At 34.5% G+C, this 19,525-nt stretch overlaps 2 protein-coding genes across 3 annotated transcripts; one reads left to right on the plus strand and one right to left on the minus strand.

Annotated features, from left to right (window-relative positions):
* Window positions 1-1,947: 1,947 nt before the first annotated feature.
* On the minus strand, window positions 1,948-13,895 carry LOC115697005 (protein fluG). Its single transcript, XM_061101812.1, has 18 exons — window positions 13,631-13,895; window positions 11,158-11,412; window positions 10,991-11,059; window positions 10,428-10,539; window positions 10,234-10,339; window positions 9,987-10,143; window positions 9,794-9,889; window positions 8,720-8,768; window positions 8,364-8,629; window positions 8,023-8,195; window positions 7,776-7,896; window positions 7,634-7,686; window positions 7,409-7,538; window positions 7,134-7,279; window positions 6,755-6,934; window positions 6,430-6,662; window positions 6,202-6,347; window positions 1,948-2,153 (listed from the first exon to the last, which is right to left on the minus strand). The coding sequence occupies exons 1-18, from the start codon at window positions 13,799-13,801 to the stop codon at window positions 2,091-2,093; spliced, it is 2,526 nt and encodes an 841-aa protein (XP_060957795.1). The 5' UTR covers window positions 13,802-13,895; the 3' UTR covers window positions 1,948-2,090.
* A 3,956-nt stretch (window positions 13,896-17,851) lies between these two features.
* On the plus strand, window positions 17,852-19,525 carry LOC133029127 (uncharacterized). 2 transcript variants are annotated; one of them, XM_061101598.1, is made up of 2 exons: window positions 17,852-19,174; window positions 19,254-19,525. In XM_061101598.1, the coding sequence occupies exon 1, from the start codon at window positions 17,972-17,974 to the stop codon at window positions 18,527-18,529; it is 558 nt and encodes a 185-aa protein (XP_060957581.1). In that variant the 5' UTR covers window positions 17,852-17,971; the 3' UTR covers window positions 18,530-19,174; window positions 19,254-19,525. The 2 variants fall into 2 exon arrangements, with proteins under 2 accessions (XP_060957581.1, XP_060957582.1); XM_061101599.1 differs by having other exon boundaries at window positions 17,852-18,761; window positions 18,849-19,525.

Genomic DNA, 19,525 nt, shown 5'->3' on the forward strand with positions numbered 1-19,525 from the left:
GATGATTAATAGCGTATCTATATCGTGGAACATATAGAGCGTTCTATATGACTGAAAATGCAATTCTAAGTTCTATGCATGGATTCAACAAGGAATTAATAAGTTAGTGGATTTACTTGGTAAATTCTTGATCTGCTTATTGGAAGCTCGGTTATATAGGCCCCTGGTCCCCATACTAGTTGAGACCATACTGCTTGTAAGACTCAGTTAATTGATTTTAATTAATCAATTATAATTCTAGAATTAGACTATGTCTAGTTTATGAATTTTCACTAAGCAAGAGCAAAATTGTGAGGAAAAGAGATTCTAGGTTTTATTTGTTAGTTAAGAGACTTTATATGTCTAATTAATAAATATATTAAAAGACAATATTATTTAATAATTAATTTTTAGTTATTAAATAATTGGAATTGACATTTAAGTGGTTAAATTGGAAAATTAGCGTTTTTGAGAAAATGGGATGGAAAATGACAAAATGGCAAAATTGCAAAGTGGGGCCCAATCTACATCCTATGGCCGGCCACTTAGTGTGAATTTTACTATTTATTTTTCTATTATTTTAATTCCAAATAATTCTAACATAAACCTAGGTGGTTACCTATAAATAGGTAGTGATGACTTCAGGAAAAAGATGATGCATCTCATTCCTTCAGAGAAATTTCTAAGCCGCCACTTCCCTTCTCTTTTCTTCTTCAATTATTCGAACCTTGAGTGAATGAGTGAGTGCCCACACACATCAAGTGGTATCTCAATCATAGTATGGAAGATTGTGAAGAATCCAATCAACAAGAAGGAGAATCAACATCAAGGAAGGAAAGAAAGAGATCCAGGTTCAGATCTTGATAATGCTCTGCTACAGAAAGGAATCAAGGGCTAGAGATCTGAACGGAATGAGTCATTATATTCCGCTGCACCCAATGTGAGGTTTTCTTAAACTTTATATGTGTTTATTTCATTGTTTTAGAATTCATATTAGGATGTTAATAAAACATACTTGTTAGTAAATCTAGATCCTGGTAAAATATTTCCAACAACTGGTATCAGAGCCATGGTAATGATTTACTTTCATGAAATATTGATTAAAACGATGATATGTGTTGATTTGGATGGTTTCATGTTGGTTTATGTGCTTATTTGATGAATGTATGTGTTGTACAAAAATTTTTCAATAAAAAATATTTTTTCTGTTTCTGAAGATATTTTATTTGGATTCCTTGTGAAAATATGAAGAACTGTTACTTTTCGGGTAAATGAAAGAGATTCAGGTTCAGTGCTTGGTGATACTCTACTACAAAAAGGAGTAAGGGTTAGAGTACTAAACAGAATAAGTCATATTGTTTATGCTGCAATCAATGTATGGTTTCTTATACTTTTACATGTTTATTTATCGTACATGATTAGTAAATTAAAATCTTGATAAAATAAGTTTCACCATCTTCCACTCCATAAATGATAAAATTAACTCTCCAAATTTTATAAATATCATCTTATAAGATTTACAACTCTTTTTATCATCATCATCTATACTCAATATTTTAAACTTTATCATAATATTTGGTACCAAATAATTTAAGGTTATAAATTTTATCATCAAATAAAACAAATAAATATTTTTTATTTAAATTCTTACCACCTATACACTAGATGATAAAATTAAGTGTCCAAATTTTATGACTATCTTATAAGATTTACAACTCTTTTTATGATCATCATTTATACAGAATATTTGTAGATTCATATAATATGTTACAATTTGGGAAAAAAATACTATTCTATACGACTAAATATTATTTATCACATTAAATTAGATGATTCAAATTCAAGTTTATAAAGAAAATTTGCCCTCAATATAGACAAATGTGATGCTCATAATTTCTCAATATATATATACACATATAGATAATATGTAATGCACAAAAATATCAAATTAAATAGAAAAAAATAAAATAACCAAAGCAAATTATTGTTTATTAGAATAACCAATATTATTAAAAGTATTATATTATTAGGATAGAATGAATAAACCTTAAACAACCTGGAACAATAATAAATTAGAGTACACAAAGAACAAGAAAACAAAATAGTCCTGCTCAATAATAGTATATTAGCTGCTTGTATGCATCCTTATGATTCGAGTAGAATTCAACCTCAGCCTGAAAATGAAAAAACAAATCATAGTTAGTTAATCTCTCTTTTTTTTATTATTATTATTAAAACTATCTTTTATTGAATAAAAGGAGGTGCTGAAAAACAAAATTTGACCGTGGCAACAAAGGGTGCCACTTCCTTGCCAGAAAACTCCTTAAAAACAAACATTAGAGGCAGCCCAAGATCCTAAGTTATGTGCAGCAACATCAAGGCTACGAGGAATCCAGCATAGATGAACATATGTAAGGCTAGAAAGAACTCTCACGGCGGCATCAAAGATCCCACAAGCCTTCCAAACAGGGGACTTCCCAGCCAGCAAACCTTGCACTGCCACTTGACAGTCCAAGAAAATGGAGACACTCAACCATCCACGCTACAGAACTCGAAGGCACGCCTACTAAATTACAACCAACTCTACTTCAAAGGAGGACATCACCACACTCTGCACCGTGAGAACCTCCACCACCGTGCCCGAAATATCCCAGACCAAAATCACAGCAATCCCAAAATTACCTCAAAAAGCAGCATCAACAAAGATATTCTGGTCATTCCACGTATAATTTTGAGTATGAAAAACTACAATGTTCTCAAGTCTCTCTACAACTGCAATTATTGACCTCACAGAGTAACAAGAAACCTACTCAAGGATCCCACATTGAATCTTTGACACTAAAATGGGGGCATCCTTCATGAAAATCTAGATTCCTCGCCCTCCACAGGTGTTAGCATCAAAAAACAACATAGAGGGAGAAGGAGGCTCTATCACCATCATCACCTCAGGGAATATTCAAAGGTAGTAGTAACCATCTCACCATGTCTTTCGTGTCAGCAAACTGTAAAGTATCCGAGCAAACTCCCCAGAGGCAAGATCTCTAAAGTTGTATGGAAATGTCACAATGAAAGAACAAATGAAGAGGAAAGTCCTCACCCAAGTGGCAGAAGGCACAATGTGTACAATTTTCAAATATCTGTTGAATCCTACTCCCAAATAGTAGAATATCTTTACTAATTTCCACAGAAAGAATTTCACCCATTCATGGGCCTTACTCTTCCAAATAAGACCCCAAAGATCATCCATCTTCTGACAGCAAGATCGAACACAAGCCAAATAAACATACTTAACTGAAAATGAATTGTCAGAGGAAGCCTTCCAAATCAAATCACCATCAACATCAAGGATAAGATATGGAATAGACATGACGACCTCATTGAGAGTGGGGACAAAAGATTTCCTAACTAAACTTTTTCCTCGACTTTCCAATAACACCAAAGAACAGTGAAATAATCAAAACTCCTCTCTCGAGTTCTTGGAATGAAGGAAGCTTCATAATGATCCCAATCGTACAACTATACCCAAGGAGAATGTCAAATGTCCACTTTCAAGCCATTACCCATTAAGAAGCATGCTTCATTACGGATGAAATCTATAGTGGACATAATACCTTTTGTACCAAAGGACATAGAATTACGAATGGGAGCAGCCCAGGAGGAGAGGTTACGCCTAAAATACTTCTCACAAAAGATTTAACACCACAAAGAATCGACTCTGAAAGACAGTTTCTAACCAAGTTTCACCACAAGCGCAAAATTAAGATCTTTACATTTCTTCAAGTTAAGACCACCCCACCACTTCGGCACACACAGTGAATCCCAATTGGCAAGAGCAAGAAAACAAGACTTGTCCACTGATCCCGTCTGCCAAAATTGACGAACCATTTTATCTAACTCATGAAAAATGAATTCCGAGATCATGAAAGTAGACAAAGCATATATAGGGGTACTCAAAGCACCCAACTGAATCAAGGTAGAGTGCCCGGCCTGAGAAAGAAGTTTTTCTTTCCACCTTTCAATCCGCCTAGCCATTATATCAATAAGAACACTCAAATCTTTGACTTTGCTACCAGAAAATAAAATTAGGTTTTTGAGAAATTTGTCACTACCAATCATATCTCTTTACCCCCATTAATTTTTTTTATATCATTTCTTAGCTTTGTCCCTACATTAGAAGAGAAAATCAAGGCATATTTATGAGTTTTTATATGCTGTCTGGAGACCATATAGTACAACTCTAAGCAGCGCTGAAAACCTTTATAATATTCTCCAAGTTAGCTTCGTAGAAAATAAAGATATCGTTAGCATACATGAGATGCGAGAGAGATTAGTTGTTTCGGGAGGATGTAAAGCCATTAATCAAATTGCAATGTTCAGACTTAAACAACAAGTGGGATACACAAGATGAACAAGTATCGGGAGAGTGGACCCCCCCTGCCTAAGGCCCCTTCTAGGAAGAAACTACTTCAATGGGCCACTATTTAGGAGAATGGAGAAGAACACAGAGGACACACATTTAGCCACCAACTGCCGAAATTGAGCACATAAATTGAAAGTTTCCATTGTTTTGTCAACGAACCTCCACCCGATTCGATCATACACCTTAGACATATCCGATTCCAACCCAACAAAGCCCTTTCGACCCTTCAACTTTTAAAAGAATCCATAACCTCATGGGAGATGATGCAATTATCTACAATCCACTTCCCCATAACAAATGTAGATTAATAGGGAGAAATAATTCTAGGCAGCAACCTCTTGATTCTATTAGCAAGAAACTTTGAGATAATCTTATAAGAAAAGTTACAAAGACTAATGGGACGATAGTCATTGGAGCTATGTGCATTACCTCTTTTTGGGATGAGGATAACAAAGGTCTAATTCAAAGAACAAACAAACTCTTCTGTTTAGAAAAATTGGGTAACAGACCCATAACATCATCCCTAATAAAATCACAATGTGCTTTATAAAATTGCCAAGGCATCCCACGTGACAGTCAGTAATCCCGTGATCCGTAAGGGAAAATACCGGGTAAGCTGTGCAATCCCACACCGCCTAGGGAAGATCAAGTGGGATGATTCTAAGACTGTGTAGGTATGGGACTACACAGTTGAAGAGAGCTTAAATGGATTGATTAGGACTACCTATATCAACAAGGTGCATCATATTTTTCGGTAGCCCATCACGAAAGAACTCCACAGTTAAGCGTGCTTGGCCTGAAGCAATTTTAGGATGGGTGACCTCCTGGGAAGTTTTCCCATGAAGCGTGTGAGTGAGGACAAAGCACGTTGGAAACACTCGTGTTGGTTTGTAAGGTCAGTCATCAATCCAGGAAGCAGCCAGAGTGGCATACTCGTGTATAAGAGCCATTCATTCCGTGGGTGTAAGGACCCAATGGAGACTTGAAGCAGAAACGTTACAAATGGTATTAAAGCCTTGACCCAGCCGGAAGTGTGGTAGACGAGGACATCAGACCCCGTAAGGGGGGGTGATTGTGACTGTCAGTAGTCCCGTGATCCGTAAGGGGAAATACCGGGTAAGTTGTGCAATCCCACACCGCCTGGGGAAGATCAAGTGGGATAATTCTGAGACTGTGTAGGTATGGGACAACACAGTTGAAGAGAGCTTAAATGGATTAATTGGTACTACCTATATCAACATAGTAAAATCCTACATGAAAGCTCCAAGAACCACCTGTCTAAGTTGAAAAATTCTTGGTGCCCTAGCATCAGAGATGAACGACTCCGCTTCCTCACCAAGGATAGCCAATTGAGTAGGACCCAACTCGATAATAAGACCCTATTGAAAATCGAGGATGTGAGTACCTTGACCCTGAGTGGGAACCTCCGCCTTAGGCTGAAGGTCATCACTACCCTTTCCCGACCCATACGAGCCTTCCACAGACCTCAAGCTGCCCAAATCAATATGATGTCTTTTACCAAAGTCCACACCTTCTGCCCCACTCGAAGCATTCTCACTAAGATTAACTCCACTAGCCTCTCCAAACACATCTGTGACACTCGTTTTATCAACTACAAGGATGCAAGTCTGCCCCTGACTTTCATCAACAAAATTGTTCCTCTAAGAGAGATTCCAGCGTTTTTCTTACTACTTACCAACAGGATTCAAGAGGCTAAGATGTAACAATGTGATAATATTTATTAAAAAGTATATGGCATCTAACAATAAGTTGATTATAATATTGTAATGAGATTGAAGTACCTTGCGAATTGCTTTAATGGCAACCAGAAGCTTTACACCAAATACGTTTGTCATGATGACATTGTCTTCGTTCAATGCTGCTACAGATTCTAATAATGATTTGGGCAATCTTTTTACTTCTTGACCAAAACTAGAAGGGTCTGTATCTATTTTTACAAACAAGTACAAAGATTAATAAAATGAGGAATATAATTATAAAGATATGTGGTTATGAGGAACTAAACTTACCAACAGGATTTGGGAGGCTAAGATGTTTCCGAAGCCCATCAATGCCAGCAGCAAGTATTGCAGCCAAGCCTATGTGTGGATTAGCACATCCATCAAATGCATTAATCTCAAAGTTACTCACCATACCATCTGGAAATCCAGGTGGAGATGCAGCTCTCAGTGCAACATATTTGTTCTCTCTTCCCCAACATTGGTATCCTCCCTTCCATGTATTGCATTGTAACCGATCATAGCTACATAACAAACATGTTCAACTATTAAAAGTACAATGAAATACTTGTATTTGCATGCATACATACTAAGTTATGAAAATTAATTTTGGAACCTATTTGGATTTGGTGCTAAAAATGCCAAAAGTCGAGGGAGATGAGATAGAACACCGGCCAAGAATTCCTGTCCAGCTTTGGACATTCCATACGCAGATGATCCCATGAAGACATTTTTTCCATCCTGAAACAAACTCACATGTACATGGGACCCAGAGCCAGGCTGTTTCATTGAATACCTAGAGTAAGACCAAAAACCACCAATTTGTTACTAAAACTCCAACTTATTTATTTAATGGGAAACAAATCTCCATAGACCAAAAGAAATTAGAAAGAATCGCTCTAATTCTTCCATCAATGAAACATATGAGTAAATAATTGCTCTACAGGTTGCTATACATGTATGCACAATTTGTAAGATTGGAAGACGAAACGTACTTGGGCATAAAAGTTGCCAATAACCCATGTTTTCTTGCAATGGACTTGATAGTTTCACGTGCATAAACTATGTTATCAGCAGAAATGGTGCATGGTCCGTAGCCCAAAACAACCTCAAATTGACCTTTCCCAGTTTCTGCATGTACCTACAAAAAGGGAAATACGTACGTACCAATTGAGAATAAATAAAAAAAAAGAGAATTTTTTGTAAAGCCTTTCCTATAGCCCTTAGTAAAGGAAGGAATATTGGGAATAGAGAATAATAACATATGCACCTGTTCCACTGCAATATTCAAAGAATGGAGGGCAGACACAATCTCTTGGAATATAGGAGAAACAGCATCATAAGATGATGTTGAGCCGTATGAAGTTGAATCAATTGGCACCCATTCTTCTTTCCCTTCCCTAGCAAAGTTCATTAACAAACAAATATTAACAATAATCTCAAGAAATTCCTTTAAATAAATATATGACTAAGCAAGAAAAGTTTAATCTCAAACCTCAGTACACTCTTCAACAAATAAAACTCGATCTCAAATCCTGCATTCATTACCTGGAAAAAATCCATTCAAGATCAAAAACAAAATAGAAATATTCTAATTAGTGCTTTCTTTCGTATGTTACCCAAGTTGTAATACATACAAAGTTAAATTCTTCTTTCAAAATTTTTGAAACCCTTCGCAAGGCTTCTCTTGGGCAATATTCCCATGGTTCACCAGGTTTCAGACACATGTCAGCCAAAACCATTTCTTCTCGAGTTTCCCTATAAGAAAAGATGTTGAAATTCCGTACATCTCGTCTACTAATTCTAATCAAGTTTCAAACCATGTAGTCTATTTTGAAGACCTTACTCATTTAATAATATGTAAAAAAAATAGATATTTTGTACCAGGGAATTATTCTTCTTGTTGATAAATCAGGCACCAATCTGACCTGACCAACTGCAGTCAGTCCAGAATTTTCTAAGATAGGAACACCAAATGAAGGATTTCCCATTAAAAGAACAGGCAAACTGACACCATTCCTCTGAACCACATTCTGAAAGTGTGGTGAAGGCACAACCTATTACAGTAATGACATTATGGAAACATTAATTATTGTTTTTGTTCATTAAATAATGTTGGTGAGAGCTTAGAAACATTACTAGCTAGAAAGAAAAAACAAAGTAGAGACAAAGAAAATATGGAATTCGAAAAACAGAGAAAAAGATACTAAATATGGAAAACTCACACGGCAACGTTGTTGTCCTGCAAGATCAACCCATATCACACGAACTAATGTGATGCCACTGAGTTCAATATTAGTTTTTGTAGGTGTAGATGACATAGTATTTGTTGACCCAAAAGATTTTACAGGTAGCTTAAGTTTGTAAAGCCGAATAGAATTTTCAGCAAATATGTCTTTAGCAGCTTGAATAGCCTCATGAATATCAAGATCTCCATCAATACAAGAATCACGTAGGACAGAAAAGATGACTTCACGTGATTTTTTAGCACCTAAAACGACAAGTCAGATTATGAAAATGATAATCCATACAAGCTAATTAAATAATTGTACCAGTAAAATAACTGTCAAATTTAACACACCTAAGTAATATGTTTCAGGAAATGCGTATCCATCGGTGCTGAACATTAACTGAAAATATAATTATATGTTATAAAAAGGAGAAAGAGCTATTAACATTTACATATTAATGATCTCCTAAAAAATGAAAACAGTGTACAAATTTTATATTATAAATTGATTTAACTATCATATCAAGGGTCCAGCTCTAGCATAGACAGGCTAGCGTCCACATTTTTCGAGCTCCAAAATAAAAAAAAACGAAAGACGTTGTTAGACTTTTATTTAATTAAATTTAAATATATTGTAAACAAAAAATATTCACATTAGGTTTTAATGTTAAAATATTCATTCATGATCCAACAAAATTATATGCTTAAAAAAATTCTTTTTGATTCTTTTTTTAAAAAGAAAAAAAGTTTCTCTTTTTAAATTTAAAATCCTATTTTTTTAACAACTATTTTTTTCTTCCCTTTATATAATAAGTCGCTTAATTAATTTTTTTTATAGTTTATAACCACACATTTAATATTATGTGGGAAAAAAATATTAATTAAATCATTAAAGTATGTTTAATAATAATATTTCTGTAAATATGATTTGATTGATTTAAAAATTTTAGTTAAAATTTGAAAAATATTGTTGATTGTATGTTTGATTTTTTTTATATATATAAGTAAAAAGGAATTTTTTGGGAGGGCCTCCAAAAATAAAGGGATGATTTCATAAATACACAAAAACAACAAAAAGTACTTATGAAAATACAATCATAAATTTTAAATATTTTAATAATTTTTAAGATTTTGATTACAGAAAATACAGTTTTTTGATATATTTTTATTCTATTGTTGATTTTTTTGTTATTTGTATATTATTTTTCATGTTGCTTTGATGTTAGTTTGTTGTTATTGTAATATTGTTTTTTGTTATTTTCATGTAATTTTCTTGTTATTAAAAATATATAAAAAAAATTGAATATAAGAAAGTAAAATTTTTACAAAAAATAATTTTTTAAAATTTAAATTGGCTTGTGCCCATATATTCTAATGATAGGCCATGACCATCTATGTGCACTTTTCTCTATTATTTATAAAGACCTTATTTATAGGAGCAAACTCCAAGAGTTGTTTGATTGAAGTTGTCATCTCATGGACGCTAAGCTTAGGAAGAGCCACACCAAAGTCTAGATACACCTGCAAATTATAAAAGCAAGTAGTAGTTTCAATGAAATAGTTAATTTCCAATTGAGTAAAAATGTTATTTATTTACAAGGGAAAATGTTTAATTAACCTGAGAATAAGCAGAAGCTAAATATGAGGCTTCCTTAGAAAATGGATAGGAAGCATGTAATAAAACTATACGACATTTTGAGAATCTCTTTTCCTCGAGGACATCCCGGAGATGAAAGGGATTGGAGAGCCCCATATCCAAATCTTTGTCTCCAAAACTAGTTACAGGTCAAATGTACAATTTATCAATATAAATAGGCAAACTGGAGTTAAAAAGAAAAAAAAAACAAACAATTTTTATTTCATACCATGTGTGTATTTGCATTGGCAAGTCAAATTCTTGTGCAACCTCCAAACTTTGTGTGAAGATATAGTCGATGAAGTTTTTATTTGTCACCCGAACAGGTTTACTAGCTGGAAAAATAAAACAATAATAGTAAAGAATCTGTTAGCATAAAAGAGATGATCATTGAGAAAAGCTTAATCCATCAGCTATACTTACCTAATAAAGTTTCAGTAAGACCTTCCTCGGCCTCTATTTTTGAAACATTCGGGTTGATTTTTAGGCCACTGCGGTATGCAACGCTTTTCAAACAAGTAATCTCACCAGCAACTGTAATAATAAATTAGCTAAGGAAATCACAAGCAAAATTAACTTCTTATGTTATCTTATTATCAGGCCCGACCCTGAGCATAGGCGAATTAGGTCCGCGCTTAGGGCCACTCATTTTAAGGGCCTAAATAAAAAAATTATTTAAAAATATTATTATTTATTATTTATAGTAAGAGCTTAAAATTTTTTTTAATGATTTTACGGCCCACTCATTTTAGAGTCCTAAATTTTTTAATGATTTTAGGGCCCACTCATTTTAAGGGTCTAGGGCCCACTCATTTTAGGAGCCCAAATATACATATTTTTTTAATGATTTTTAAAAATATTATTTATTTTTATAGTAAGAGTCTAAAAAACTATTTTTACTTATAGTCCATTTCAACTCAAGATCAGCCTGCTTATTAGACAGGGTAAATAGTAAATAGTAAATACAAAGGCAAAGGCAAAGGATATGATTTTAGCTTTCCAACAAATATCTCAGTGAACTTATCCAATGTCCAAGATGTTCCTCTAGGCAATTTCTACCCAAACCCCAAAAAAGAAAAATGCATTACAAATAAACATAGCATTGATATTAGGAGAGAGTGAAAAAGCATGATAAACGTTGAAAGTATCTTACTTCATTTTCTAGAATTGTCTCAGCTAGACTTTCAATTCTCAAGATTCTACCAACAAATGGTAAAAAGGCTTTATGCCATTCTATGCCATGTTGTTTGTCAAACCTTAATCCATCGTCAATGAGTATAGCAGAAATTTTTGCAGCCTTAAAGCATGTTGAGCTTATGGCCTCCAACCCATTCACCTTGCGATATTCTTCAATGCCACGTAATGAATTTTCACATCCGTAAAGTTCAGCTATATCCTTTAAATTTTTCTGCCATATAATAACAAGTGAGCTCAAAAAATCCATGCATTATTAAAATGTTACTTAAAATTTAACATCTTGTTTTAAGTTCAAGCAACTTGGTATCAGAGCATGCTAACAAAAGTGGCAAAAGTTATTATTTTTAGGGTAAATATTATTTTAGACCCTGTAAAAGTTACTAATTAGATTCTCTGTTTTGTTAAATAATAAAATGGACTATGTATTTTCTTAAATTGTACAAATAGGATCCTGAACTAATTTTTTGTTAAAATAAAACTTAATAACAATCTGATCTAAAAATGTTATAACAAAACTGAATACATTTTCTAAATCTGTTCGTGTTAAAAATTATCTTAAAGTTGGTTATATTAAAAAATAAAATTGTTAAAAATTGAGCTCAGAGTGCCATTTTTATCATTTTAGAAAATATAGGGTTTATTTTATTATTTAACAAAATAAATGATCAAATTAATAACATTTGCAAAACACAGAATTCAAAATAGTATTTATTCTTATTTTTATTATTATATGGCTAATTAGGATTTTTGTCTCGTAAACTTTAACATGTACTAAATTATGCCCCTTGAACTTTTTTGGCCGTTAAAAATTCCCCCTGAACTATTGAGATTGTTAGATTTAAGGACTTTTGTCTAATTTCATTCAATTTTGCTAATTCAGTGATTGTTTATACTCCCTAGATTTTGATATCTACAAAATCATGTCCCTCGAACTTTTACATGTACTAAATCATGCCTCTTGAACTTTCATCTATGTTTAGACTTTTTTTACTAAAATTGGACAAAAGTCCTTAAATCCAACAATCTCAATAATTCGGGGGGCATTTTCCACTTTTGTTTAAAAAAAAAAAATTGAATTTCATTTTTTTTTTTAGAAAGTGAATATCACTTTCTTAATTTATATATATATATATATCGAATACTTCTTAATGGGTATTATACTAAACAAATTTAACTATGAATATTAATTTTAAAAATATCAAACTATCGAATTTTGATCTAATAACGAATAATGAAATCACAAATTTAAATTTCTATGCTTAATTTAACTACTTAATTAAAAAAATATATCAAAAAATATCTCTTTTTACACTAAATCAAAAATATATTCATACAAAAATATTTAACTCAAACTCAACTTTTTCTTTCCTTATTTTTCTTGCTAAAAAACACTTTTTAAATTTTTTTTTTACCGATGGAACAATCTCAGCCCATATGATGTAAAAATGAGAGATTTTTTTAATTAGATAGAAAAATTAAGCATAAAAACTCAAAAAAAAATTAATTTTACCCATTCATGGGTAATACCCATTAAGAGTGTACCCATATATATATAAATAGGGATTATTCACATATACATAAAAACAACAAAAAAATTACAAAAATACGGTTTCATAGAATTTTAAATATTTTTACGATTTTTTTGATTTTATTTGCAGAAAATACGGTATTTTCATGTTGTACTGTTGTTGATTTTTTCTGTGTGTTATTTTTTGTTGTTGTTTTGATATTATTTAAATATTATTTTTATGCAGTTTTCTTATTGTTTTCGTGTTGTTTTAGTGAAAACTATGAAAAAAAAAACTTTAAACGTAAAAATGTAATTTTTTATACAAAAAATAATATCTTATGTAATTATGCCATAAAAAGATATGTAAAGGATAATATAGTTGAAAAAGAAAAAGTATATATTTAGGTTATATATCTATATATAAATTGAAAAGATAATTTATTTTCATAAATAAAATATCTGAAATCAAACTAATAATTTTATTTTTTAAAAAATATTTTTAGAAAAAAAAAAACAAAAGAATTAGAAGAAAACGGTTACATTAATAGCGAAGTATGTATTAAACTATTAAAGAGAATGTGGCATTTTAGTTGATTTGTAATGTTTTTATTTGTTAGAGTCAGAGAAAGATAATAAATGGGACACAAGATTTGGAGCTGTGGACAATCTGTATCACAGTTACTATTTTATTTAATCGTTTATATATTACATCCATGTTTTATTTGGGACACGAACCCAAAACTTTCAACACACATTCATACACTTATGACTATTTGAGCTAGTCTCTCTATCACATTTACTAAGACTGATGAAGATAATGCATTACAGATTATGCTAGGTGATATTGTATAAATATATAGATACACATAATATATAAATGAGATAAAATATAAAAGAGTAAAGAGTTAGTTAGTGGTACCTTGAGGCAGAGAGATTGAACAACATGAGTATGAGTGAAAGAATGAGCGTGATGAGCTTCAAAGAAGCCACCGAGGAAAGGGAATGAAGAATCAAGGGACACAATATTGTGTGTGTGACCATCTACCATCTCTACCTCTTCCACTACCTTCTTCAACTCTGATAAATCCATTTCTGTTTCTCTCTCTCTTCTCTGATAAGATTGGATTAGAAATGGCGCCGCTCTGTTTCCAAGACTCACTCCAATAAGTAGAAGACCAGGATTTACAGTACAAAAAAAAACACAACGTGATCTGAGTGGGATTGTGCAATCTAGCTTAATTATTGATGTGGGTCCGTTCCTCTCTCCAATTATTATTTAGGGTAAATAGCAGTATAAGTACCTAAGTTTTAAGTTTGTAAGTGGCATAATCTTAGTGTTTATTTTTAGCGGCATAAGTACCCTAATGTTTGTAAAACTGTAATTTTTCTCTAATTTCGTCAATACAAACTCTGTTATTTCTTAAACAGATCACATATAAAGTCTAGATTCTTTATTATTCGGTTTAGACAGAAATATGTAGTATCAGTTACTTCCAAATATTCATTTAATAAATCCAAAACAGAGTTTATACAGACAAAACTACAGGAAAATTACAATTTTACAAACATTAGGTACTTATGCCGCTAAAAATAAATATTGGGTTTATACCGCTTACAAACTTAAAACCTTAAGTATTTATCACACTATTTACCCTTATAATTATATACTTTCACTCTCACTCTCTCTCTCTCTTCCAACGATTGTTAAAACCAAACGTCGACGCTCTTCCTCATATTAATTTTTCTAATTAATTTATAGTAAATGACCCAACAACATTTAATATTTTGAAATGATTCACAGTTTCATGTTGTGAACCCAATGATTCCCTCGTTGCCAAAATCCTTCACTAAATCATTGAAACAATTTCTAACTCTTTTTGACTGGGCCGCTGCAGCAAATTCAGGATAATTTTTTAAGAGGACATCAACTTAGAATAACTTGCATTGAACTTGTAGAAAAAAATATGAAGTAAATAAATTATAATTGCTCAAAAGACTTGTTATATATAAATATATATATATATAATTTTTATATTATATAAAGGGAGAAAACAATACAATTTATATATATGTGTAAAGAGAGGAAGAAGAAAATAGTAGACACAATAGATATAAAATTGTAGAAAAAAGGAAATGTAAAATGGAAGTTACTTGAGACTGGGAGTAGGAAGGTGAATTAGCGAAAATGAATTACGGTAGTCGGCGTGGACGATCGATGATTTGTGCAACGTATGCTGGCGATGAGATTGGAAGGATGATAGAGAAAGATATATTGGGGAGAAAAAGAATCCTAAAATAAAATGGTAAAAATGGAATTTTATAATTAGAATGAAAGTAACTTTGTCAAGTGAAATATATATTAAACCAACAAAATAGCTTCCCGTACAAGCTGATTTCTCAAAGTTTGTGTTGGCCAACTTTAGCAAGAAGTTAAATTTTTTATTAAATTCTTAAAAAAGCTAGTTTTTTTTTATTTTGTCAAATATATTTTGAATGATAGCTTTTCTAAAAAGTGCTTCTAGTTTTTTTAAAAGCAATCCCAAAGGCACCCTAAATAGATTGGATAAGATGAGGAGAAAAATATGAAATTGAATCAAATATTATACATATATAGCTTTAGGGAAATTTTACTATTTGACCCTAATAAAATACCCCATATCAAAATTTATACCCTCCATTAATTTGTACAAAACAATTCCACTATTACTCATTTCTACCCAAAATACCCCTCAAATTTAATTTTTCCTATTCTCTCTCTCTCTTTCCGTCTTTCCCTCTCTTTCCCTCTCTCTTTCTCTCTCTGTCGTTTGCTATTTGAACGCTGCCCCACGACGACGACCCAACGACCCAACAACGCAGTCCACGACCACGACCCCACTCCGACCACCCACCCACGACCCTGACCCAACCCTCTCTCTATCTACTGTTCTCTTTCTCTCTTTCTCTCTGTCTATTGCTCTCGACATTGGAACCCAACCCACCCACACCCACGGCCGACATTGGAACCCAACAAATTTTCAAAGAAACCACCACGAACTGTCGCCACCACCAAGGTCCGTGTTCGTCGAAACAGAACAGAGGTCGTAGCCACCAAAACCACGAACAGTCAAAGGTAAGTTTTTTTCTTATTAAAAAATAGAATTTTCATAGATTTGGATGGGAATTTGTGTATGTTATTCTGATTAGATTGTTTTAGGTTGTGTATACGAACTTGTGCTTGTTTTTCTGCATGTTAATCAGTAGTGTTTTATTGTTCAAACAAGTTATCGATGACATATCGATAGGTTATCGATATAATGTCGACAAGATTGAAAGTTGTTTGACCATTAGAATTGTCTGTGTTGTTAGTGTATGTCGATAGGATATCGTTGGTGTATCGATAGGATGTCGACCTTTTTTGGAATAAAAGTGCAGGTCTATAATGTCGATAGCATATCGACCTTATGTCGATATCTTGTCGACCAGTTGATTGAATTGTTATGTAGTTGATATATGTTTGATAATGTCGATCGCATGTCGACATGATGTCGACCTTATGTCGACGATTTTTGTTTACTGCAAATATAGTCCAGGTTTCTTTGTATGTCGACAGGATGTCGACAGTTTGTCGATATGCTGTCGACAAAATTATTTTGTTACTGCTTTTGTGATAATGTCGACAACATGTCGACAGTATATCGACAGTTTGTCGACCAAATTATTTGTTTACTAACTGTTTGATAATGTCGACTGAATATCGACATGATGTCGACGTTATGTCGACCATTTTTTAATTTTTTTGGCAGTTATATTGATTTGTTTTTTGTTTTTTCAGATGGCTCCCAGACTCATAATTCCAGCACCCGAGCATTTTACTGGCCGCGTGACATATAGAGGCACCGGAATTTTTGCAAAAATCAAAGCTCGGTTTGAGGAGTTCAATCTGAATAACACGGCGAAGGAAAGCCGTTTCGGCAGCTTTTGGAATGTCGTACCCTTGACATTCTCCTCGGTGTTATTTCACCAGCTGATGCTCCACAAAATGAAAGTGGATGCTCAAGAGGAGTTGAGGATGCGGTTTTACGTTGGTCGGAAGGAGGTCGGATTCGGAGTGCTGGAGTTTGCACTCATTACAGGCCTGGACTTCTCCTCGGGGCCAACAGAAGAGGAGAAGGCTGCGCAGGTCGCTCGCTCAAGGTCAGACCCATTGATCAACAAATATTTCAACCGGTCTGATAGTGTGAAGACAGAAGCACTCCAAGATAGGTTCACAAACTGTCAGAACCCGGAAGACTTGGACAAGCTCGGCTTGTGCTTGTTTGTGGAGTCAGTGCTTCTGGGCCGCGAGGCAAACGCGCTGATTACGCCTCACATACTTAGATATGTGGAAGACCTCGAGTTCTTCTTCCGGATTCCTTGGGGGAAGCACTCATTCGCCAGACTCATGCACTCGCTTCAAAAAGACATGTTGAAACAGAAGGCCAACTACGAGAAGAAGCTGAGTTCGGATGTTTAGCACGAGTGCAAATACACAGCATATGGCTTCGCACCTGCAGTACAATATTGGGCGTACGAGGCCATTTTGGAGGTTGGGAAGAGGTATGGCACGAACCACGGGATTCGGTTCCCCAGGATGCTTAGCTGGACGAGCAAAGGCGATATTGGGAAGAAAGACGTCAGCGCATTATTTTCTAGACGGGTATGATTTTCACTTATGTTCAGAATAATTATTTAACATAAATGCTTGTAATAAATACTAAATGGTTTTATTTTGATATTTTTTGAACCATAAACAGAATCTTGAAGTGGTGAAGTGGCTACTTCCACGGACAGAGGAGGAGGCATTTGTGAGGACCATATCTTACGATGGTGTGGAGAACCTGGATGATGATGGTGTGGATGACACAGAGGCTGAGGCAGGTAGTCAGGTACCAGAGACTCAGGTCCCAGACACTCAGGAAACAGACACTCAGGTACCAATTTTTGGAACTTTTTTTTTATGTCTTTATTTTTTATTGTTTTTGTTTTGTGATATTTGTTACATTGTGGAATTATCGTATGCTTACCGTATTTTTTTTATATATATTTTTTCGGACGCCGGTTCGGAACCTCGGCCAGTGCACCATCTTCATCAGGCGTTCGGGGTGCCGAGTACACTGATTTAGTGGCGAGGTTGGATAGGATCGAGGCTGACACTTAGGGTCTGTATGCTGCTCATGTCGAGCTGAAGAAGGCATACGAGACCAGCCATGTAGAGCTGAAGGGTGGTCAGAACGTAATTATGGAGCAGCTCAGAGACATATTGGCCATGTTGAATCGTCCGCCAACGACAGCTTCAGCACCGGAGGCCCCAGCAGATCCATCTACCCCACCACCAGCTGCTTCACCGCCAGTAGAAGAGGAGGAGGTCTTCCCCGACGATTACGATCCTTATGAGGGAGCTCCAGCGACTCCGATCGAGGCACAACCTGTTATCCATGTACATGACACCGAGTCGCAGGGTGAGATTCTGTCGATAGAGGCACAACCTGCAGTGGTTAAGAGTCGGAAGAGGAAGAGAAAGCCTCCTGTATGGTTCGGTGACTATACGGAGATGAAGAGGAGACATAGGCCATCTTCGACTTTTGATCCCCTGGAGCCACCGGATGAGAAATTGTTAACCACTTTCCGAAAGTGGTGTGTTGGACTCATTCCGAACCACCGACTTTGGGATTTGAGAAGTGGTGATTACGGTCCAGGATTCTTTTGGATAATGCTCACACCAAAGGAATGGCTTACAGATCACGTAAGTAAAGTATTTTATAATATTACTTCACTTTACAACTTTATGTGCAATTAATATAGTTTTTTGTCTAACTGACATTTTCCTTTATATGCAGCATATAGATGCAGCAATGCATATGCTGAGGAGGCGACGCACCGACTATCCACTGACATTTCCTCAGAAGGGTGTCATTCTCTCCACATTCGTGACCAGCATGATCAGCAGTGCATGGACGAGCCACAAGGGTCCGAGGAGAAACTTTGTGTGGGAGGATTATATCCTGGACTACTGCAGAGGGGTTCATAAGGTATTGTTTTAGTAAGATTTTAAATGTTAATTGTTTGGGAGGATTATTATGGTTTGTTAATTGTTTCGTTGTTCTCTGTAATTACAGTCCCAAGTCTTTGAGAGATGGAGGGGTAACGAGTTTATTTACTTCGTTCTGAACCTTCCCGAGGCAAGGCACTGGGTCACACTTGAAGTCGACATAGAGCTGTGGAAAATTAATGTCTACGACTGTGATTCCAGCGTCTGTCATTGGACCGCCATGGAACCCATCCTGAAGACTTGAGGAGAACTGCTGCCCTCGCTAATCCTTGCAACCGGGGAATTTCCACATAACAACCAGATTATGGCGTTAACTAACAAGGACATCACGGTGCTTCCAAAAATGCACTCGACTCGAGCCACTCACGACTTAGTTCCGAAGTCAACAACCAGGTACATAGCGATAAAAAAGTACTATAGTATTAAAATATGTTTTACGTTAGACTGACTTTACATTTTATTTTGCATTTAGTGGTGATTGTGGCGTCTATTGCATTGAGTATGTGGAGCATCTCATGATGCAACGTGGATTGACCGATGTGACGCCAGGCCGGATAGCTATGTTTCGTCAACGGTGGTGTGTTGATTTATTTTACCAAAATGTCGGCTGATTATATGTGTAATTATTGAGACATTGTATATTTTGTGTAATTAACATTACAGTTATGTATATATAGACTTTCTCTTCGTTCAAATTTTGATAATTATTCGTGGTTTCAAATATAAAATATCGATATTATTCAA

Source organism: Cannabis sativa, chromosome 7 (assembly GCF_029168945.1).
Source record: "Cannabis sativa cultivar Pink pepper isolate KNU-18-1 chromosome 7, ASM2916894v1, whole genome shotgun sequence".
NCBI classification, from domain to species: domain Eukaryota; kingdom Viridiplantae; phylum Streptophyta; class Magnoliopsida; order Rosales; family Cannabaceae; genus Cannabis; species Cannabis sativa.

Bases quoted from the DNA above. Each gene is read 5' to 3' on its own strand.
- LOC115697005 (XM_061101812.1), bottom strand. From the start codon at position 13,801: ATGGATTTATCAGAGTTGAAGAAGGTAGTGGAAGAGGTAGAGATGGTA. The intron at 9,890-9,986 runs GTTAATTAAACA...TATAATTTGCAG, and splicing joins TAGCTTCTGCTTATTCTCAG to GTGTATCTAGACTTTGGTGT. The intron at 7,539-7,633 runs GTTTGAGATTAA...GAACTTTGCTAG, and splicing joins TTGTTGAAGAGTGTACTGAG to GGAAGGGAAAGAAGAATGGG.
- LOC133029127 (XM_061101598.1), top strand. From the start codon at position 17,972: ATGGAGCAGCTCAGAGACATATTGGCCATGTTGAATCGTCCGCCAACG.